Raw genomic sequence first — 24372 nt, 5'->3', positions numbered from 1 at the left:
ACAAGATTCTTGAGCAATCAGCCATCATCAAACACTCCCACATTACAGACCACCAAATTGACTAGAAAGCAGCAGGAATCATCGCTCCTACCCAGGCATGGCACCCAAGACGCGTCAGAGAGGCTAATGAGATCCACAAGCACAGCACCGTCTCTCAAGACATCAGCTTCCACATTATGTGACATCTGGCTCCCCCTCCTACCAACCAATGGTCACTCCCTAGGTGCCAACCCCCCCAAAAAAAAAACCCCAAAAACTTCTTTCTGCTTTGGTGGTTTTGCCCGAGCTATTTTACACATCATGTGAAAAGTTTGTTAATCATTATCACAATGGTCTACAAAAAATAATAAAACAGTTTTTTTTCTGGAGGGTTTTTACTCCTATCCTGTGCCTTTTTTGGGCCAACAGTTTTACTACACAACTGCATGTCTTTTGAGGCATGTGCATCGCATTGTCTGAAAGCAATAATTGGATGCTCCTATTGCTTCCCTGTGTCGACCCCCGCGCTGCCCACTCGGGTGAGCCTCTTACAAGAGCTAATTGAACGATCACTCACCCTCTTGTGGTGACGTCTGTGGCACAGTGGCCTTGCCCTAACTCGGGAGTTGTTGCCCAAAATCCGAAATACAGTATTTGTCGTTAAATTTTTCCATTTTTGTTTGAGAATTGCGTCTTTGACTAAGGCTACTCATACAATAGTTTTTTTTGTTTTTTTGGTAAAGCATGTGTACATGTATAATTTGTAGAAAGTATAATAATGCGTTTGATACAGATGTGTGCACCTATGAACAATTGAATAAGCTGCTTGTAAACTGAAATAATTAGCATGTGAGGTCAAATGTATCATGGACGTAGATACCAGAAAGGTCATGGTCAGACTTCGTTAATTTGAAAAGGCATTAACAAATTGAAGATTGCATTTTGCAATGTGTCTGTGATTAGCATGAGAGTACTCGGGGAAGCTTGGTTGTGTATACGTATATAAACTTTCCTGTTGTATTTATTCTATATATAAGACATGTAAACTGATACTTTTGTTCTCATCTAGGGGTTGCTTAGAAGTTATTAGGTACTTAACATTTAACTAAGCAAACAAGTATAGTCACACCAACAAATGGATCAAGGAAATTAATGTAATCAAGCTGAGATGCATACAATAGATTGTGCAAGTCTTGCCGTATTCAAAACGACAATACAACTCCAATTTAGACTATATTTTGCTATGACATGAAGACTCTAGTAATACAAAATTTTGTAAAAAATTTGTTTATGGTACTATTTGTTAAAATACACAAACAACCCAAAACTTGGGATGATGATGCTTATTTTGTTTAAACCCATTATGCCAAACTTGTTGGATTTTATGTGACCATTACATAAATTTCATGATAAAAATTAAACTATTTGGGGACCTAGATTGATTTTTTAAGTCACGTTTTGGGCCTGACATTGCAAACTGATAAGTGATTTTGAAAACTTTATTTGACATCTTTCAGCTGTTCTTTTCCCATACATAACCCATGGTTAGTTTCTTCCTCTGTTTGATCTGGCAGAAACAAAACAAAACGCCCATTGACAATTCTGGAACAATATTTTGCAGAATGTCATCTCTCTTGCATTGAAAGATTCTTTAAATCTACATTATATATTCAATATTCTTCAAAAAGAAAGAAAAGTTATTTGTTCATCAACTCAACTTGTTACTGTAACAGTTCATAATAATCATTCATATTATTTTCTCTTTTAAACTAGCTGGATTGTCAATATCGATGTCTGAGTTTTCTGACCAAGGAAAGTACCAGTGTGCTGCCAGGAATTCAGCTGGTACCCACTTCTCGGATCCAGCACTTTTATATGTTAGAGGTAATGATCCAGCTCTTTGTATATATATGATTGAGGGTAATAGGCCGAATTCATAAAAAGCAGCAATTGCTTTTTCTAGGCTTTTGCTTACATCTTCATACATAAAAATAAGCAGTTGCTAGCAAGCGAGAGCGAAAGTTTTAAGAAAAAGCATTTTTTTTATAAGCTTGTTTCTTGCAAGCAAATGCCACCTTAATTAGCAATTGCCTAAATACGTACACATAACAACAACCTTTTGCTTGTGTTACTCAGCAATTACTTGCAGTGTTGCAAGATCCTTACAGGGTAGCTTGACCTCTTGCTTGTTCGTGATTGTACAGTTGACGGAGAAGATTTCATCGGCCCAAGGTGTACAAACCAAGAATTAATTGAGAAGAAATATCCAATCCTACCTATCGTAAATAGTTTCGTTTAAACAAAACTGATTGATCTCTTTTCCTTAATAGTGCCTGTTGCAACATTCATACTCTGCAGCCATAAAGTTGTCTTATTCAACTACCCAATATCACAGGCATGTTACTCGGGTGGGATTCGAACCCACGACCCTTGCAATTCTAGAGCAGTGTCTTACCAACTACCGAGGTTGCCCGGTAGCTAGAGGCATGTTGAACAAAACTCAGTCTATGAGATATACAGTTAGTTTCTATTAAAATGTTGATTTTCTTTATAAATGTATTATAGAAAGGAAGGTTCCACCACGCTTTACCATCTGGCCTCAAAGTCAAGAAGTTGTACCTGGAGGGAATGTGAATTTGACATGCGTTGCTAATGGTTCCCCGATGCCGGTCATTAAGTGGACAAAAGGTGATGAGGATCTAAGTGGGCCAGACGAGGAGCTCCCTGCTGGGCACAGTGTCCTTGTTTTAAAGAATGTTCAACAAACAGCGGATTTTACCTGTTATGCCATGAGTAGCCAAGGAGAAATTGAAGTGACGATAACAGTAACAGTAAGAAGTAAGTATCATTAGTTCAAATTGGGGTTTCGGCCATCTGCCCAAATCACCCTTGCTGTAACAGCTATTGTTTTCCTTACAGTCATCATGACATCATGATGTCAACATTTGTCAGGTTATATTACCTTAAAGGAACACAAGTTGAGTTTGTTCTCACAAGGCATTATCTATACTAGTATTATTCACTTGACTATAAGACTTTCTATGAGTAATTTGAAAATGTTATTGGCGAAACAGCTTGGCATTTTTGCACAATGTCTAGTGTCTATAATTTAACCCCCCCCCCTCCAAAAAAAAAATAAAAATATTTTTAAATGCTGAACAGCCAAAAACCCATTGTTATTGTGCGTCTTCTTACTGAAACATCTCATCAAGATTTCGTAAAGGGCGTTAAAACTTGGTATTTATAATATTTCCCAAGTTTTTTGGTCACTCCCCCCACCCCCCTCCAAAACCTCCTATTGTTGCGTAAAAAAGGTTCATAATTTCTTTCTGGTTGATAATTTCTGGTTGATAAATGTGACTACACGTATGAGAGTGGTTGCCTAGAAGGAAGTAACGTAGCATAGAGAGCTAGTTATGATTGAAACAGACATTCAGCGAATCAATGTCTTTCAATCAATGATGATCTTTAATTGTGTCTTAAGTGTCTCACATCACGACACCTTTGATACATTCTCTCAATTAGTGGCTTGAAAAGTTGCAGGTGATCATTGTGTCTAGGGAGGAATTCCATAATAACAAATATGTGCTAAGGTGCGATTCTGACTTGTCTTCCTTAGCCCGACCAGATCCTCCACCTACTCCAGTGTTACAGCAAGTAACAGCTAATACAATAACTGTCCGATGGACAGCTGGAACTGCAGACCCAATCAAGTCCTATTTCTTGATGTACAAACCGAGTTCAAGCACGGGGGACTTTGTGGAAATAGCAGGAGTAACAACGGAAACATACACCATACTGGATCTAATGCCATTCACACAGTATGACGTTAAGGTTTCAGCAGTGAACACAATAGGACGAGGAAATCCAAGCAATGCATTGATGGTTACAACAGCAGAATTGGGTAAGACTATATTTAATACCTGCATTGATTCTTGATAAGACAAGCTCAGAATTACATAAGTATGGAAGATACTTCCACAGTTATAACGTGGTTACAAATAAGAAGAGGTAATTTTTTACAGTCTGTTTATGAGTAATACTTTGTTTAGAATCATTAAGACTGCGAATCTATATGAAATTAGTATAATAGTTAGTTGTGTTGTTCAGCCTTATGGTACAGGTATAATTGATCTTTCTTAAAATCAGTTACGTGATTTTTACCTTCAATATTACTATGTCGGTGTTATGCCGCCTGGGGCGTAAGCCATGGGAGTTCGTAAAAGGGCCAAAATTAACAGATAAGCTTTGACCTATAATATAAGCGAAAGATAACGGTATACACGTAAACCAATATTTTCTCATCAGCTTTTAGACATTTGATTTAAAGAGAAAGATATAACTAATAATAATAATAACAGTAATATCAAAGTCCTATATAGCGCACGTATCTACCAAACAAGGTACTCAAGGCGCTGAGTATAGTACAAACTTTCAGAAAGATAGGTAATTGCATTGATGATTTTTGAGACCCAATTATTTAGCACCTTTTTACAAGGTGCTACGGCGCATACAGCAGCCACAGCCAGGAACACCGGGGCGAACCCCTTCTCTTTTCGATAAGTGCACTGGGTTCTTTTACATGCATTGCACAACACATGGGACCAACGGCTTTACGTCCCATTCGAAGGACAAAGCAATGGTTAAGTGTTTCACTTAAGGACACAAGTGTCACGGCTGGGGATTCGAACCCACACTCTGCTGATCAGAAACACCAGAGTTTGAATTCGGTGCTCTTAACCGCTCGGCCAAAACACTTTTTGTAGAAGTAGTTGACTGTGTAATAAAAAAAATTGTAATTCAATTGATGACTTTCTCAAAACACAGCTCCCTCAACAGCACCCAAAGAAGTTCGTGCAAGTCCCTTAAGCTCAAGTACCATAGTGGTACAGTGGGAACCACCAGAAAGACCCAACGGGGTGATCAGAGGTTATAACATCTACTACAGTAATACACCAAATCAAGATCTGAGTTCCTGGTACAGCCGAACAGAGGACAACACCCAGAGGCTGATACTTATAAGCGACCTAAACACCATGCAGATCTATTCAGTGCGCATTTCAGCCTACACATCTGTTGGTGAGGGGCCAGCTTCGGCACCCGTTCAAGTTAAAACTCAGCAAGGAGGTATGGTTTTGAAAATAATATTTATAAATGCTGGGCACAGTTTGTCCATTCTGATTGTTCAAGAGGAGATTATTTGGCAATGTTGAAACATAAAGTGTAAGTCTAGTGTGTTTAAAGACAGTGACTAAATTCAAGAAAAATATATATTCATTATTTATCAATAATTATAATTATTTCATTAATCTCTGTTTAGCTAAATGTTAATATGAAAAACTGTCTGAACAGCGTCTTGAGATTTTTATGTTAAAGGCAGTGGACACTATTGGTAATTGTCAAAGACTAGTCTTCACAGTTGGTGTATCTCAACATATGCATATAATAACAAACCTGTGTAAATTTGAGCTCAATCGGTCGTCGAAGTTGCGAGATAATAATGAAAGAAAAAACACCCTTGTCACATGAAGTTGTGTGCTTTCTGATGCTTGATTTCGAGACCTCAAATTCTAAACTTGAGGTCTCGAACTCAAATTCCTGGAAAATTACTTATTTCTCGAAAACTACGTCACTTCAGAGGGAGCTGTTTCTCACACTGTTTTTTGATGGCAAAAAAAAAAAATTCTTCTGATATTCAATATTTGAGGAAACTTACTTTGATGATGTACGAGGCTTCGTTCAACACCAAATAGGGAACTATTATCTTCCTTTTTCAACCATGGGCAGAAAATTTTCAAATTTCCATTACAAAGCACAATTGATACCCTTTATCTATACATGGAAGTATTTATTTAACGAAAAATTTCTTAATTGTATAAAACCCTGGTGTCGGACGTACATAATGTTTGTACATCCGACACCAGAAACTAGCACTTCTCCGAGAACGCATCTCTGCCACCAGAGCTCATACTAGCTGAATTTGACTCGGACACTGCAACCCTAAGGCAGTCCCTCCAGTCTACCCTCAACCTACAAGACTACTCCAAGATTCAAGAGGTCTTGAAGTCAAATTCAAATATTTTAGTGAGAAATGACTTCTTTCTCAAAAACTATGTAACTTCAGAGGGAGCCATTTCTCACAATGGTGTATACTGTCGACAGCTCTCGATACCAAGTGAGGTTTTATGCTAATAATTGTTTTGACTAATTACCAGTGCCTTGAAGCTTTTTTTTAAAATATGCTTTCTTCATCAGTTCCGAGCCAGCCAGAAGTGTTTTCAGGTGAGGCTATCTCAGCCACCCAAATCCGTTTAAACTGGCGTCAACATGAAACAGAGGCTACAATTACTTATTATGAGTTGTACTACAATGACTCCAAGTCTGAGCGGGAGCAACACAGGAGTATACCTATAACGGAAACTTACATGCTGGAAGATCTCAAACCAAATACTTTGTATAATGTCCGCATAGCTGCAAGGTCAAGGGCAGGTCAAGGGGCAAGCACTCCTATCATATCTGTACGAACACAGCAAGCTGGTATGTACTGTTAAATATTGGTTTATTAATTAACAGTTAATAGATTAACAACTGTATTGTGAATTTGTAGTGTATCTTTACACTTGTATTAAATGTGCACTGTGAGTATGGTTTTATAGCTGTTGCAGTCAAGGCTAGTGAAATTAATATAAACACATTTGTCTCCTTTTTAATTGACCGATCCATTAAGCTCCGCCCCAATGTGTATTGACCAATCTCAATGCAACGAAGGTCCGACACTAAGGCCGACATGCATGCGCGTATGCTTGGTGCGCGCGGCAGAGTTGTGCAGAAAGGCATTGGAGAGCCCCACGTGTTCTTGTTCACACGTGTGTCATGGGCGGAGCCTACTGGAGGGGTCTACTCTTGTTGTACTCTCCATTTTTGTTTTGACCTTTATTGTGTTATTCCTGTGTTGTTACTTACCTATTCCTCCAATCAGTCCCTGGTGCTCCTCCACAAGATGTCCGAGCAACCACCTTGAGTTCTACAAGCCTTCGTATTGAATGGGAAGCACCTCCCGAGGCGCGCCAAAATGGTGATATCACAAGTTATAAAGTGAACTATTTGAAGCTTCCTGGTGATACACAAACCCAACTGATGCAGGAGGTTGGTCCTAGTGACAGATCATGTACCCTTACCAACCTTGACAAGTGGACACGTTATGAGATTACTGTGTTAGCAACTACAGTTGTTGGTGATGGTCCTGCATCCATGCCAATACGTGTGCAAACCGATGAGGATGGTATGTACTGTTTTGTTGTAGTTCAATTGGAAGCCATGCCAGTCTGCTTTTTATTGGCCATTAGCTACTGCTAAGTGCATGGTTAGCCATCAACATTATCATCACCATGACCTTTCTGCCAGTTGATAATTCTGTATGCCTTAAAGCCATTGGACACTTTCGGTAAACAGTATTGTTCAAAGGTCCACACTTCGTGTATCACAACTTCTATATAAAATAACAAACCTTTGAAAATTTAGGCTCAATCGGTCATTGGAGTCGGGAGAAAATAACGGGAAAACCCACCCTTGTTTCTGCCCATTTCGCCGTGTCATGACCCGTAATTCTCGCTATCGAGAATTGTTTTAATGTTTGCTCAAAAAGTAAAGCATTTCATTGAATAATATTTCAAGAGAGGTCTTTCACCATTACCTTCTGTAAACCCTGTAAGTTATTTGTAAATCTGTGAACTTTTTTTTTTGTTTCTGTTCCGAAAGTGTATAATGGCTTTAAGCCTGGTTCATACTTCCTGCAAATGTTAAGCGCATTTTCACGTCACATGGCTTTCTTTGCAGCGAATGTTCGGCACATTTCAACTGATGCAAGTTATTTGTTGTGAATTTGTGACCTAGGAATTAGTATTGATCTGCAGGAAGTACGAGCCAGGGTTCAGTAACTTGTTGGTGTTTTCTAAAAATAATAATAATAATAACTTGACGGAATAGGGACAAATGTGAGAATAGACCTGTTGCAGAAGGCGGCGCTGTTGGGAACAGCGAGGATCCTAAGAAAGACCCTCGAGATGTAAGGCTACGGGAGAACCGGCACAAATGAAAATATGATCTTTCGTTTGCATGCTGTGATAAGATGGAATAATAATAATAATATAATAATAGTAATAACATAATAATAATAATAATGGGACTAAGCCCGACTCGAGAAGATACCGGCACAAATGAAAATATGATCTTTGTTTTGCATGCTGTGATAAGATGAAATAATGATTAAAATAATAATAATAATAATAATGGCTTAATAAAAGGTTCAGACTCAAGGAACGCAATCTGATTGATGTGGATTTAAGGTAAAGAGACGGGTAAAGAAAGTGCCGAATTGGAGAGCCCCAGGTCCGGACTATGTGCATGGGTACTTTTTGAAGAACTTCCGTACTTTTTCATTCAAAATTTATTCTGTTTACTTTTCATTTCAACATGTTGGTATTTTTGTAAAAAGATAGACCTTTGTTTCTCTTTTCAACCATGTAGTACACAATAATCTATTAGAGAGATTTCGCAGAGTCACGAATACAAACGTAATACAGATATCGAACCGTACGCGTTCGCGTCAAGTGAGCTGTGTAGTTTTGTTTCGTAAAATTCTAACGAATACCCTCAACTTGAGGCTCAAGGGGGCGCTATTAACCGAATGGCTGCACCCACGGACAATCGCCACTTCTCTTTTTCTGTAGCATGGTGGTTTAACAAATGTCCGATTACATCCATGTATGATACCTCTAATAGACATGGTATTAACTAGTACATTAAAAAATAACAATTCGCTACAAAAACATGAACAAAATATACTCGTTGTTTACTTCGTGTATGGCGACAGATTCCCGTTTTGAGCGACTATTCTAACTTGTGTACAACGGTTACTAGTATACGTCACATGGACCTCAAAAAGTGATGAGGTATTATGACGTATCCGTTCACGTAAGAGTATCGGTGACTCTGCGAAACCTCTCTATTACCTTACGGGACCGTAACCGGAACAGATTAAGTGTGCTATTGGTCAATTTCATATCTATATCTCTGATCACAGTACCCGACGGGCCACCACGCAAGGTTATAGTTGAAGCTTTGAACTCGACCACAATTTCTGTCAAATGGAATCCCCCATCGTTAGACCGGCAACATGGTGAGCTCCGTGGATACCAAGTTCACTATCAAGTTGTTACTGTCGATGAAGATCCACTGGGACCGGTACAGGTTGAATGGGTAGCAACGGCTGAAAGCAGGGTAAGAGTTTATTTTTCTTCATCTTTTCATTCTTTTCATTTTTTCATTCTTTAAAATTTGTCACACCAATGTTACTGTTATCTATATTAATGTCCTAAAAACAAATCAATGGTAATGTGCGACTAATTTAATTTTTCCGCTTTAATGAAAATGTACTGGTCTGGTTAATATTTTTATTTGGTTTTAAAGCAGACAATAAAAACTAACTGTACAAAACCTACTAAATCCTAATAAGTATGGGACAATATTGATTAACATGACAGACTAGAAAGGGGGTTTATGAATGGGAAAAAGAATATATTATGAGAAAACTTATCTGTGGGAAAAGTTTTGGAAATGCAAAACGTGTTTCTATATTGAACAAACACAAGTCAATAAAGTGACATTGTCATGTTATCAATATGCCTGGTTACTAATTTGCCGTCCTCTCTCTTCCCCTGACTTTTCTACTGTAGGAAAACCAAGATGAAAAGGTATTTCACAATTCACACGTCATAGTTCCATACATGTTATAGTTCTTCTTTGTTGTACACAAATACCTCCATTGGAATACCTAAATCTCCCACTCATTGGTCCCAGCTTGTCCTTAAGTTGTGTGTTGGTAGGTATAGGTGTTTTTCCCCGCCTGGGTTCCCCTCTTGTGTACAAGTACTCTTTATTGTTTTTGAAGGAGGAAAATTAAGGTGAGACTGTCTACCAAATTTATTTGATAAGTTTTGAACACCCAGCTGGGTGGATATATGTGCGCATTACAAGTCTTATTATTATTTATTTATTTTGTTTTGAGTGTGACTTTATGGAATGCTTTTCTCCTAAATGTACCTACAAATAGTGGAGTGTTGTTTTACATGATAACAAAAACAACGCAAATAAGCAGAAATTCCTTCAGCTAGTTCAACTGTATATTCTCAGGTTTTTTTTTAGTGTTTATTTTGCAGTAAGTTTCATCAAGGTTTCAAGAAGTGTGGATTACTAAATCAATCAAATTGTTCAAATAATTTTATCCGATTCACAAGTCCCCAGTTTCTTATTAGAACCATATGATACCATACACGATAAGCTGCTTTCACTCGTTAACTAACCCTCTTGCTGACTGACTCTTTGAAACAATTCAAAAATCCATTTCTCACATAGCTTTGTACACAAATGTAAGCTTTACCCTTGGATCAAATTGAACCTTACTATGCATGATCAGTGCATCTCTTGATGGTGTTGGATGGTAAAATAGTGGGCTCAATAATCTACTAGAGGATTAAACATTGAGTTAAGGCCCGGTCACACAGGCCCCGATAACGAGAATGAAAACGAGAACGATGAACATGCACGCTCGCGATTGGTTGAATTGCTCCACGCAGAATACGCCCACGCTCATTCAACCAATCGAGGGCGTGCTTTTTTATCGTTATCGTTTTCGTTCTCGTTATCGGGGCCTGTGTGACCGGGCCTTTACAAACACTAAGGAGACTGCATACATACAGACATTGTTATTGCTTTACTAGTGAATCAAGTCTCTTGAGTCCAAAACACAAAACTTAGTATTTCTAAGAAGTGCAGTTCATGTAAGTAAAATAAGGACAAAAAATTTGAACAAGTTTCAGGAGTAAGATGGACCAAAAATATAGTTATTGATACTTGCCCTCTTGGGGTCTTTTTGAACTGATTTCCAAATCCTGTCTTGTAAAAAAACTTGTTAAAAGAAAGAAATTCACAAACATTTAGATCTTCACTGGCATATGACGCCGTATGCTGTAGTAATGCCACTGGATGCCAATTTCATTAGTCAACTCTTATTCTTTAAAACAATTCTGACTCATAAACAACTAAACAGTGTTTTTTCATTTAGGCTCATTGGATTCGGGAGAAAATAATGGGAAAACCTACTCCTGTTTCCGCATGTGTTTAAAATAAATCCGCAATTCTCGACATCGAGAATTGACAATTGTTTTCTCAAAAAGTAAAGCATTTCATGGAATAATATTTCAAGAGAAGTCTTTCACCATTACCTTCTGTAAACCCTGTAAGTTATTTGTAAATCTGTGAACTTTTTTTTTTCTTCTTTTTTTTTCTGTCCCGAAAATGGCTTGAAACATTTATTTTGGTCACAATGCAATGTTATTGTGGATCAGCGTGGGCATGTACTGCCTGCATACATGTATGTACATGTATATAGAGCACAGGCGTAAATATATTTCTGCCAGGCAACCAATAACAAATTTTTCCATTGTGTTGATGAGTAGGACATGGATATTATCGACAAATAGGATAAATTGTTATGAGCTACATGTTTTAATGGCAAAAAAAATGGGAGATTACAGACATGTTGGGACATTGATGCCTTTTTTCATGGTCTTTAAAATCCTGGGAATTTCCTCAATATGTTGGCGTCTTGATTTTCAAGCTTGAAACGTCTAACCACCTACCTGATCTGACAAGACTAAAAATGTAGCGTTTAAACTATACACGGATCGTATTCTAAAAGATTTTGATGAAAACATACCTAAATTGTACAGGTGATCAAGGCGAAAATAAACCCCAACGAAAGACGCATGCTTCTCTCATGTCAGTCTTGTGTTGATTGTGTTAGGTGTAGACGCACTAGCAACCAGGGCCCAATATCACGGCTCTGCTTACCGTAAGCACAGAATCGGCGCTTACGGAAGCAGGGAATTCTGCGCGTACGGCAAGCGTATTTCACAGGTTAGCGGCGAATTTGGGCTTCTGTGCGTGCGTACTCCACGTTACTAGGCATTCTACGCTTACAAGGCTAGCGCAGAAATTCGGCGCTTGCACGTAAGCGGGGAATCGCGATCGTAGGCGCAGAATTCGGCGGTAAGCATAGCCATGAAATTGGGCCCAGATTAGCAGTCAACAGATGCCAATTTAACCAGATGGGGGCCTTTTTTATTCTGTCCACACTCAGTGTTTAAAGATAAACCTTTCAGTCTGGTGGTCTCACTTTTCTATGTTAAAGCTGATTCGGTCTAACTTAAGAACCGTTCAGACACACAAAGTTGAACTCGATCGGGTTAAACCATGAGTTCAGACTGTGTCTGAACAACCTCACAATGTGCAACAATCGTATACAGTTCATGATGTCGGCCATGTAATGGTTTAATTAAAGATTAAATTAAAAAAATTGCAGACCTTTAGTTGTCTTTTTGTCCCAGATCAAAAACATTTCCCATGGAATTGCTTTCATTGTTATCGTGCTTGCAAGCAATCGATGAGAAAATGCAGTGTATAAAACACGTGGTCTCAATCGTTCATGCTTGTCTGAAAAATGCTCATGGCGAATGCGAGGGTCCTCGAGCATGTCAAGTGCCCCATACCTATATTTTGTGAAACAATATTCAACACGCTGCTGCGTGAGGGACTACAGTTGTCTTATCCGTGTCTGTATCTGTATCTGTATTCGCATGTTTGCGAAATCTCTCTATTGTCATCATTATACATGTACATGTATTACCTGTTTTGAATATGCAAACATTGATAATAGATGAGCTTCAACCTCAAATAAACTTGATCGTCATGTAGATTATAGTTTGAAAAGCTAATTAATGGTCTCTGTTTAATAATTCCACGTAAATTTTCAATTATTTTTTAGGAAATGCTTTTGAGAAATCTTTCTCCAAAGACGTATTACTCAATTGAAATAGCTGCTTACACCATTAGGGGAGATGGTGAAAGAAGCAGACCCAAGGTGGTTCAAACGCCTGGACAAGGTGAGTTTCTTTTGGTATGAGAGTAGAAACAAATAATAAATGTTTTAAATGCAGTGGACACTATTGGTAATTGTCAAAGACTAGCCTTCACAGTTGGTGTATTTCAACATATGCATAAAATAACGAACCTGTGAAAACTTGAGCTCAATCGGTCATCGAAGTTGCGAGATAATAATGATAGAAAAATAACCCTTGTCACACGAAGTTGTATGCGTTTTAGATGGTTGATTTCGAGACCTCAAGTTCTAAATCTGAGGTCTCAAAATTGAATTCGTGTAAAGTTACTTCTTTCTCGAAAACTACGTCACTTCAGAGGGAGCCGTTTCTCACAATGTTTTATACCATCAACCTCTACAAATTACTCGTCACCAAGAAAGGTTTTATGCCAATAATTGTTTGAGTAATTACCAATAGTGTCCACTGCCTTTAACCTTCAAGGTGTCAATCTTTTTTTAAGTGCAACATGTGCTTGTAATTACTGGTGATTTTCTCTTGTTTATATCTAGTTCCTGGTCGTCCAAAAGCATTTACTGTTGAGATGCTTGAGAGTGGTGAATATCATGGTCTCTGGGAACCTCCAGATAACACCCATGGAGACTTGAAGATGTATAAATTGAGTTACAGCACTAGCACCAGTAAGACACTCTACATAGAGATCAGACCACCTTTCACAGAGTCAAGACGTTTCTTTTTAAGTAAGTACCAACACACTACAAGTATTTGGATTGATATAGTGTGTCGTCTGTTGTGGGCAAATAAACACTACATGTAGGTCTGTGAACAAAGGACACAAATAAACCATGACGTCATTTATTGCGAGTTTTGTATATGCACAAATACAGTGGGTCTGTAAAGTGAAAGCGTTTTACTGGTCAAAAACACAATAACTTCAAAATAGCTTATAAGTTTCCTCAATTGAAAAATTAGCTGATTTTAATAGTTGAATTGAAATTGATTTGAAAGTCCCTGCATCACAAGTACAGTGCCTACGAACATGTACAATGGCTTGTTTAGAAGTAATTTATTGGCTAGTTTGCAGAGCTGGTCTGTATGTACTTTTTGTGACAAAAAACACAATGTCCATAGATTTACATTAAACTTACATAGTTTGAAGATAATGATAATAGAAAGCTTCCCTGAAAATATTACGTGCTGAGGTGCTGTAGTTTTTGAGAAATGAGTAAAACAATGTCATGAAAATAATTTTCATCTCAGTGATCATGAGATGAAAATTATTTCAGCATGTACGTGTAAAAACGTTTTTTCATGATATTGTTTTACTCATTTCTAAAAAACTACAGCACCTCAGAAACTAATATTTTAAGGTACGCTTTCTACTATCATTACCTGTATCTTCAAACGGTGTAAGTTTAATGTAAATCTGTGGACAATGTGTTTTTTAATGTACATGTACCCCACAGTCACAGTGCATAAACTCTTTGAGGTGTTTCTAATTTCAGGTAAAGGCCAGAGGTACTTGTTCACCCTTGCTGCTGCAAACAGTGAAGGTTATGGACCGTCGATAGATTTTACTGTCACTACCAAAGAGGGAAGTAAGTAAACATTATTATGCCCCGCGGTGGTGAAGAACTTTTTTGACATGTCTGTGTGTGTGTGTGTGTGTGTGTAGGTATCCACATTCAAACCGGGGACCTATAACAAAAGGGACAATAGGTCCACGGTTGCTATCACAAAGGAAATCATTGTGGTTTCCAGTTGCTATCACAAAGAGTTGAACAAAGGAGGGTCCCCGATTGCAGGTGTTTACACACTTGTGTGTGCGTGCGTTTGGTGTGTGCATGCGTGGTGTTACGGTGAATTGGTGTTTTGGTGTTGTGTTTTGTGCGTGTTGCATGCGGGCAAATTACAAGTCGGTAGAACTCAAATGTTTTCATGTGGATTAGTCCTGGGATCCCCCCCCAGAGGTCTGTCCTTTTTGGACTATAGTCAAACAAATTTGTCATTATGGCTAAAAACAAAGGAAATGTTGTCTGAGCAATATTTCGAGAAGTGCTTGTCATATCACATTTTATTTGTGACTTTGCCTCATTGTCATTCATGACTTTGCCTCATTTTCATTTATGTAGCCAAATTCAGCAACAGGTAATCATTGCAAATGTGTTATCATTTTAAAGCAGAACACTTAAGCTTTGCATTGATATTATAACATATACAAAGAGAGTAATAAATAATTGAAATATACGTGATTAAAAAAAAGTTTCCTAACTTTTTGTGAGCAGTTTACTTTAAAAGACAAACTTGCCCTTCTTTATTCCCTTGTCCTTGCAATGCAATCAACGTTTAACATGTATGAAAATTAACAAGAGAGTGTTATGAAATGAACTTATTTGTTGTAATCGTTCCTCAGGAGAGAGTTAAAGGAACACGTTGCCTTGGATCGGTCGAGTTGGTCTTTAAAAAAGCGTTTGTGACCGTTTGCTATAAAATGCATATGGTTAGGAAGATGATTTTAAAGTAGAATACAATGATCTACACAAACTTGCCTCAAAATAGATTGGTTTTCCTTTTCCTTTACGAACTAACACGGTCGGCCATTTATGGGAATCAAAAATTTGACTCCCATAAATGGCCGACCGTGTTAGTCGACGAGGTAAAAGGAAAACCACGCAATTTCGAGTGATACTTGTGTGGATCATTACAATGTATGTTCTACTTTCAAAATATCTTTCTAATCGTATGCGATTCATAACAAACGGTTTCAAACACTTTTCAAAGACCAACTCGTCCAATCCAAGGCAACGTGTTCCTTTAAGCTTATTTTCTTTTCAGTTGTCCAATGCTCTGAAAGTTGTAGCTAACAAAGTGATTTTTTTGATTTGTTTTGGGGCAGAACCTACTGGTGCACCACAGAATTTTAGTGGGAAGGTACTGTCAAGTACCTCAGTTGAGCTTTCATGGGAAGCACCATCGATTGAGGAGAGTAACGGTGGTATTATACGCTATACAGTGCGCTACTACTTGGAACAAGATCCTGGTCAGGAATTTATCAATGACACTGTGGATACCAAGATGACTTTCATTGATTTGAAACCAAACACTGAGTATATCTTTCAAGTACGGGCCCACACAGCTGTTGGCGCAGGTCCATACGGGAGTTCACAGATACAACACACACCACCACCCCGTAAGTCTGTCATTTTTTTTTTTTTTAAGTTGAAAGAAAGTTAGTCCAAAGAGGGGATATTACAATAACATTGTAAAAAAGATATACCTTTGAAGACAGATAATTTTGTCTTTAACAATCAGACTGATCATGTTATAGAACATAGCGTTTGGATGTTGTAGTCTTAGATAGGCCAAAGAAGATGTGTCATATCTTTGACATATAGCTTTGCGGTTACAAACGCTTTTTATAGACCAACTCGTCCAAGGCAACGTGTTCCTTTACACAGCATCATCTGTCACAATCCAGTCGGAGGTTTAGCTTTCTGTTGTTACGATTGGTTACATTTTGGGGTTCTTAATATTTGACATAATATTTGGATGTAATGCATGTGCTGCGTGACAAACTGCTTGGCTGTGATTGCACTTCTAAAGCACAAGAGAATTGTTTTGTTTTGCTTAAAATGTTTCTAACAAAATTTAAATTGAGCATAGATTGCATACATTCAGTTTTGCACGGAGCCATTTGAAATTGATTCAAATTCATACAGTCTAATAAATAATATGGTGGGAAACCATTTTAAACTTAAGTTTTGATGAATTTTGTACTTGACATCTAGAGGCATGGAATATATATTTTTTTTAAATGGATTGGCTGTTTGGGCACCTTGTCAAAACCATTCCTGAAATATTGTGCATGTACATATTTGTTTTACCCTACATTGATAACACTAGTTTAGTCTATCTAATTTCTATATAATGTGGTGTACTTTGTCAAACGACGTTTGGCACATTTTACAACTTCTTTACAAATATATAGGCAGGCATACTTAAGTGCTTTCAGCATGATTGAGTACAACGTCGATTTGCTGGTGATACTAAAGTGATTTTTTACTGGAAAATGTTTTTGTGATTTGAAAGATAACATATTTTCAGCTATTGTTGCACTTCATGCTATCTTTCAGTTTGGAAAGACAGTAAATTTCAAGTTGAACTATTAGGCCTACTTAACTGTAGATTATGTTTAGAATCTACACTTAAGAGTAGATTGGTAACGAATCTACAGTTAAGTGTAGATTTGTACAAATAATCTGCACTTTCACTAAAAGTACTTTTCCCAAGTTATATGAAAAGCTGTTGCGTATATATATAATCTGGATTTGTAAAGTGTTTAAGCACTGTATACTCGGTACTTTCCCGCGTGATATGAAAAGCTGTTGCATATCTATAATCTTGATTTGTGTATTGATTCACTTATTGACTTTTAGAACCCACGGAAGCTCCACGTATATCCAAGGTAACTGCAGTCAGCACTACGTCTATAATGGTTGAATGGAAACCTCCTCGCAATATTGAGAGTGACCGCTCCGGCCTTACTTACGTCATCTACTTTACAAGAGGTTCCATAGATACTGATCCTGAGACCTGGCAACGGCTGGTTGTGGGTAATTTCCATCATGCTGAGTTATCTGGTCTGGAGCCCAACTCTCACTACGGAATTCAAATACAGTTGCATACTCCTCAAGGAAACTCTCCGTTCTCCAGCATCCGTTACTCAACTACACTTAATAAAGGTTGGTCACCTTTTGAGGTATTGTTGTGTGCCTTTGTACAGGAACTTTTCTCTCAAACTGTTTCATTCATGTATATTTTCTCTGTGGCTTCGAAATGATTGAACAAACTGATATTAATTTTTCATTGTGTGTTGTAACATCCTACTCTTTCAAACCCCACCACTTTTACATTATTGGGTGCGTTCGTTTAGCTTCCCTTGGTCGACCCCGGTGTGTGAATTTTTTTTTTTCCAGGACGTACGTGGAAAATTATCTGCACACGTTCGTCCTGGGAGGAAAAAAACGCCACACACCGGGGTCGACCCAGGGAAGCTAAACGAACGCACCCATTAATAAACATCTTGGACAGTTTCCATCTTCTGATTGGTCAAAACTCGAAGTCATGGGGATGTATTAACAGGTGATAAAAGATGGGTCGACTCTGTAAACTAGCTGATAAATGCCCCCTAAACCAGCATCTATTGTGTACAACTAGTTTGCGCTTTGCTCCGTATCCCATGCTTATTCATCTTAGTTTTATTGGCACTTTATTGGCACTTTCTGCATAACATTATTAATGTGGTATTTTTCTAACAGAATCTACTGCGCCTGAAAATTTTCAAGCTGAGTTGAAGGAAGGCAATGCGGTTAAACTGACATGGAGTATGCCAACGAGCGTAGATGGGCCTATTACTGGATACACAGTAAGTTCATTGCCAATGGAAATATAGTACCGGTCATCATTCATGAATAAATAAGTCACACACTAAAGCTTGACTTGAACTTGCTGCATTTCTTATTTTAAATGTGAAGGATGTGTGCCTTATAAGGTCACTGAAAGTCCATCTTTGTTTGTTTAGTTACAAAAGAGTTATAACACGTTTGTTATATACTAAGTATTTGAACTACTTGTAGATTGGTAAAGAAGTGTAATTCATAAAAATAATCTACACTTTCTACGATAGAGTGACGTCACAGAAATAGTTTAAATGGAAATATTGTTATCCATGGCAGCGAAAATGGCGCAAAGACTGGTATTGCCTGTATCTGATAGATGGACTCCATAAAAAATAGATTGTGGGTGTCTATAAACCATGGTAAGCAGGTATGCATTCACTGATAAATTCTCTTCCGCTGTTGCTCCATATCTTTTTTGGGTTGCTGGCTTTATCCTGTGGATCCGCCCCCAAAATTGCCTTTAATGGCCAGTACATGAAAATGAGCCAAGCCAACCAAGCTAGCACGGCAACCACTGATCCAAGCATGTAATGCACAGACAAGTGATAAATGTGATCTGGTATGCTGAGTATATTGCATTTGAACCTTTAATTGATAAAATGAACTATACTCAACCCCAAAATCTTGCATTAAAATCAAACAGTGTTATTAATTACACTAAAGCCTGGTTCATGCTTCCTGCGAATGCAATAGGAATGCTTAGTCACGATTTTGCAACGCATAATTCGCAGTGGTTGAGTTGTGCTTAACTCTCTCGTGAAAACGGCAGTGGACACTATTGGTAATTACTCGAAATAATTTTTAGCATAAAACCTCACTTGGTAACGAGTAATGGGGAGAGGTTGATAGTATAAAACATTGTGAGAAACTGCTCCCTCTGAAGTGACGTAGTTTTCGAGAAAGAAGTAATTCTCCACATATTTGATTTCGAGACCTCAGATTTAGAATTTGAGGTCTCGAAATCAAGCATCTGAAAGCACACAACTTTGTGTGACAAGGGTGTTTTTTTCTTTCATAGTTATCTCGCACACTTCGACGACCAATTGAGCTCAAATTTTAACAGGTTTGTTATTTTGTGCATATGTTGAGATACACCAAATGAGAAGACTGGTCTTTGACAATTACCAATAGTGTCTACTGTCTTTAACAAATGTATTTCATAATGTGAATAAATTGTTATGATACTCCATAGATAAGCTATTCAACCAGTTCACAAGCACAGAGGGACCATCCTGACTATGTGGACCGAGGTAGGAGTGTTGATATGACCAACCAACAGAGATCAGTTCAGTTCACCGGCTTGATGCCCAACATGGAGTACCAGTTCAACATCACTGCATTAACTGAGACAGGTTCAAGCCCACCTGCTACTGTTTTGGTGTTCACAAAAAGATCAGGTAAAGTAAAGTAACATTATTTTGTACAAGAAATGTGTGTTAATTCAATAGCTACCATGGTGGGGACAATAGCTACCATGGTGGGGACAATCAGACAAACAGAATCATTTCAAAATTTACCCAGTCAGTTTCCCTTGTGGTTTATATTGATATCTGAACCAAAAAGTCGCATCCCCTTAAGGTGATCCCCTGGCTGCCGCTCCCCAGGTTGTATCGTAATTTGGGTGTGATCCCTGGCTACACGGCAGTTAACGGTTGTATGGCTTCTGACTGGCACCCCCGAACAAAGATATTGACAAAATAGGGACACTGCCAATATAGTGCTAGATAGCTCAGTTGGTAGAGCGCCGGCATGTTAATCCGGAGGTCGTTGGTTCGAATCCCACTCTAGTCAATTCTTTGTTCAACCCCAAAAAACAGAATTTTTAACAGTACAATCATTAATACCAGGGAGAGTTTATCCATTGATGAGCTGAGAGGAGAACATTCGGCCATGGTTAAATGTGCGATAAAAACCTGACTTTGGAACAACAGAGGGCGCTATCAGATGATTGTGCAGAGCGCGCAAATTTCTCGCCCCAATTTAAGTTGGTACAGTGTAGGTGCATAGTTTTTCTTGCGCAAGTTTGAAACTTGTGTGTAGTAATTTGAAACTAAACTGCACTCATGGGGTGACAGGTCATTTTCTTCAGCTGCGCCACTCATCTGGAACTCTCTACCACTTAATCTTAGATCTTGTCTTTGTACCACAAAATTCAAATCACTTCTCAAAACTTATCTTATGTCACAGGTTTTCAAGGATTAATTTTGTTGTGTCTGTTTTTCTTTGTTGTTGTTTTTTGTTTTGGTTTTTGGTTTTACTGCCCCTCATATACCCAGCAGGGCGGATACATGCGCATTACAAGTCTTATTATTATTATTATTATTAAAGGAAGGAGCTACTTATAAAATTAAAAAATTCTCACACGATCATATTTACACAATTTTAAATCTCATAAACACCCAAGACAGTTTCCCTATTCTATTGGTGGAGAGCATGTCAAGACCAATGTCGACTCAGCGGTTTTCTACTTCAAGATGGTTGCCGAAGGTGCTTCGTTTTTCTAACGACCACAGAGATCTCACCACGATGCTACCATGCTGCTGGTCTGTAATGGGGTTCCCACTACGAGTTTGCCCCGCTTATTGTTGGCCACGACCCGGCTACACTTATTTCGAACATGTTCAAAATAAGCGGCCTCTATGTGTGAATGTAAAATGCCCTTCTTTTTTTTAACCGATTAATTTTGAAATGGATTTTTATCTCATACATGTATGTTTTTGCTTAAAACTAAAACCTTACAGCTCCGCTTGACGTACCACCCCTTATTGTCAATGACATGTCGGCAACAACATTGGAAGTCACAATACCCCAACTTGAACAAAAGAGTGGACCAATAGAGTAAGTACCTTCCCTTTTAATTGTTTTAATGATACACGATGGGATATACATGTTAGATCTGAGAAATGAAGAGGTTCTACCTACTTTGTTCACTTACTATTAAATGGCCGGAATGTAGCTGTGCATATCATTGAAATAAATTGTTTGTGAATCCCATCCATAATTGTCTCTCAAAAGATGTGAACTTGAGCTCTACTTTCAGAGCTTTTAAACAGATAGTGACATTGGAATTGTTTAAATCTCTAATACTTGTCCTATGTTTGAGCTCAGGTAAAATTATCAAGAACCAGGCCTCGTTGGGATTAAACCACTAGTTGAAAAACTCTTCACCATACATTGATTCCCTTAATCAAATCATTGGAAAAACACAAATTGCAAAGTTACAGAAAAATGTACAATAGAACACAGTCATCTTGTCTGCGGTGGAGAAGTGGAAGTGTGGCTATTTTGAATAATGTACATTGATACTGCCACACACAAAAGTGTTGATATTTATGGAGTATGGCATGGGTCTTATCCTACTTCTCTCACTGTGGAATATCTTTGTTTTTGACATGTTTTTACATATTCTATTTTGAAACAGCCATGTTCTGGTAGTCGTTGTACCTCTGCAAAGTGGATCTGATGGAAAGCCCATTTTTCCGCCGTCACGTAATCCGAGCAGCTTTACATTGAGTGAGTTGTTGGAAACAAGTCAGTCACGGAGGCAAAGAGATACATCTTTAAGATTGAGGAGAGCTACCAGCGTCTTGTTTCCTTATGTTACTGCTAAACTTTTCCCTAATGAGCTTATGGAGCCATTCGTCATTGGAGATGAAAGCTTTGTCAATGGTTTTCACAATCGACCACTAGAAGTCGACAAACACTATACATTCTTCGTTCGAGCTGGGGTTTTGTCAGAAGATGAGGTACGTGTGTATATAACTTACTTAAGTAAACTTGGTAAATTTGGTAAAATAAATTAAGAAATAAGAAATGCTTTGCATTGATTTCAGAATAGTTTTCAAAAATCAGTGCATTATCCATTTAGAGACCAGCCGTCGATTTTACAAAACTCTTCCTAACTTAAGATTAATCTTAGGACTTAGGACGAGTCCCAACTCTGCACTGTATCATGCAGACCTTAAGATTAATCATAAGTTAGGACGAGTTACTCGTCCTAACTTGAGATAAGACGAGTCCTAACTCTTTGTGAAATCGACGGCAGTTACTTTAGTGTAAGATCAACACTGTATCAGGACATGGCTGATACTGCTGGTTTTCCACTTAAATTGATGTCATTCTATTTAATGAATACAATGAAAAGGCAAATATGTTCTTATTGTAGAAATGTAGTGATTGGCAGTTAAAGGGAAGGTACTTGTTGGCAAAAGACCAGTCTTCTCAGTCGGTGTATTCCATCATAAGCATAAAATAACAAACCTGTGAAAATTCGGGCTCAATCGGTCATCGAGGTTGCGAGAAAATGATGAAAGAAAAAACACCCTTGCTTTCATATAGGAATAAAAGACCTCTAGCTAGAAGTCTTTTATTACTTTAGTGAGAAATTACCTCTTTCTCAAAAACTACGTTACTTAAGAGGGAGTTGTTTCCCACAATGTTTTATACTATCAACAGCTCTCCAATGCACGTGACCAAGTCAGTTTTTAAGTTAATATTTGTTTTGAGTAACTACCAAACGTGTACCTTGCCTTCAAGGACATAAGCCTCTACTATGAGCATTTTGGTCCCTCCTGTGTGTATGGTCTAGAAAGGGTTAAAGGAACACGTTGCCTTGGATCGGACGAAATGGTCTATAAAAAGCATTTTGTAAACATTGATTGTTATAAAATGCATGTGGTTGAAAAGACGTTTTAAAAGTAGAATACAATATTTCACACATATTTGCTTTGAAATTGCGTGGTTTTCTTTTAACTTTGCGCACTAACACGGTTGGCCATTTATGGGTGTCAAAAATGGCCGACCGTGTTTGTTGAAGAGGTAAGAGGTAAACCATGTAATTTCAAGTGATACTTGAGTAGATCATTATATTCTACTTTTAAAATATCTTTCTTATCATATGCATTTTATAACAAACGGTTACAATCGCTTTTCAAAGACCAACTCGCCCGATTCAAGGCAACGTGTTCCTTTAAATGTTGCATTATGTAGCCATTATGCTGAACCCCTTGATTTATACTTGCTTGATGTTAAGTTGCTTTTTCGATCTGTTTTTGTTTTAGGAATTGTTAGTGACATGCAGTGAGTACATTTCACCAGTGACGCTTCAGATACAAGGGGACGATGTGGGAACTAAAGACGTGTCAACCGACGATCCGAAAGAAAGCGGTTCTATATTACCAATTATTGTAGCTGTTATAGGTGTGATCGTTCTTTTGGTTATTGTCATCATTGTTGGATTCTTCATCAGAAATAAGAGGTTTGTACTCTTTATTCAAAAATTATTTGAATAGGTCGATGTAATGAAAGGTTGTTGAAATACTCTTTTGGTGACTTAACCCTGTTTGGTGTTTGACAAAACTGACAGAGGACACAATTAAATATATCAAATTAAAACATTTATAAGAGAATTAGTATACAATGCCATACACGTGTATATCTTTGTTAAAGGGGTTCTGTACTTTTTGTTGGACAAAAAACACAATGTCCATAGATTTACATTAAACTTATACAGTTTGAAGATAATGATAGTAGAAAGCTTCCCTGAAAATATTACGTGCTGTGGTGCTGTAGTTTTGAGAAATGAGTAGAACAGTGTCATGAAACTAATTTTCGTCTTAGTGATCATGAGACGAAAATTATTTTAGCATGTAAATACGTATTTTCATGACATTGTTTTACTCATTTCTCAAAAACTACAGCACCTCAGCAAGTAATAATTTCAGGGAAGCTTTCTTCTATCATTATCTTCAAACGGTTGAAGTTTAATGTAAATCTATGGACAAAAATGTAAATCTATGTGTTACAAAAAGTACCCAGGTCCTTACAGGAAATATAACTTCAAGTATTAAGTACATGTAGCACCAGAGGTTTAATTGTTCCTGGAGTGGCTAAACGCCATCAATTACAATTTTTACCATAAAAGTTATTAAACCATTAACAAACTTTGAAACCATTGCATTCTAAAAAGAAAACAACTT

General features: G+C 37.8%; 1 protein-coding gene across 3 annotated transcripts in view; it reads left to right on the top strand.

Annotated features, from left to right (window-relative positions):
- Nucleotides 1-24372, top strand: part of LOC117297578 (receptor-type tyrosine-protein phosphatase S-like) — a 47801-nt gene that overhangs the window by 9278 nt on the left and 14151 nt on the right. For 2 of the 3 annotated variants that reach the window (XM_033780677.1, XM_033780678.1), the window contains exons 5-22: nucleotides 1753-1863; nucleotides 2545-2817; nucleotides 3599-3883; nucleotides 4807-5106; nucleotides 6235-6516; nucleotides 6959-7261; nucleotides 9062-9258; nucleotides 9714-9731; nucleotides 12863-12980; nucleotides 13487-13675; nucleotides 14441-14533; nucleotides 15832-16125; nucleotides 17372-17677; nucleotides 18254-18360; nucleotides 19587-19791; nucleotides 21136-21232; nucleotides 21816-22140; nucleotides 23455-23651. In XM_033780677.1, coding sequence (XP_033636568.1) covers nucleotides 1753-1863; nucleotides 2545-2817; nucleotides 3599-3883; nucleotides 4807-5106; nucleotides 6235-6516; nucleotides 6959-7261; nucleotides 9062-9258; nucleotides 9714-9731; nucleotides 12863-12980; nucleotides 13487-13675; nucleotides 14441-14533; nucleotides 15832-16125; nucleotides 17372-17677; nucleotides 18254-18360; nucleotides 19587-19791; nucleotides 21136-21232; nucleotides 21816-22140; nucleotides 23455-23651 — 3700 coding nt within the window. The remainder of the gene's footprint in view (nucleotides 1-1752; nucleotides 1864-2544; nucleotides 2818-3598; nucleotides 3884-4806; nucleotides 5107-6234; nucleotides 6517-6958; nucleotides 7262-9061; nucleotides 9259-9713; nucleotides 9732-12862; nucleotides 12981-13486; nucleotides 13676-14440; nucleotides 14534-15831; nucleotides 16126-17371; nucleotides 17678-18253; nucleotides 18361-19586; nucleotides 19792-21135; nucleotides 21233-21815; nucleotides 22141-23454; nucleotides 23652-24372) is intronic. The other variant, XM_033780679.1, reaches the window with a different exon arrangement.

This window comes from Asterias rubens, chromosome 12 (genome assembly GCF_902459465.1).
Source record: "Asterias rubens chromosome 12, eAstRub1.3, whole genome shotgun sequence".
Classification (NCBI taxonomy): domain Eukaryota; kingdom Metazoa; phylum Echinodermata; class Asteroidea; order Forcipulatida; family Asteriidae; genus Asterias; species Asterias rubens.
Note: the sequence above shows the minus strand (reverse complement) of the source record. Positions and strands in the feature narration are given on the sequence as shown.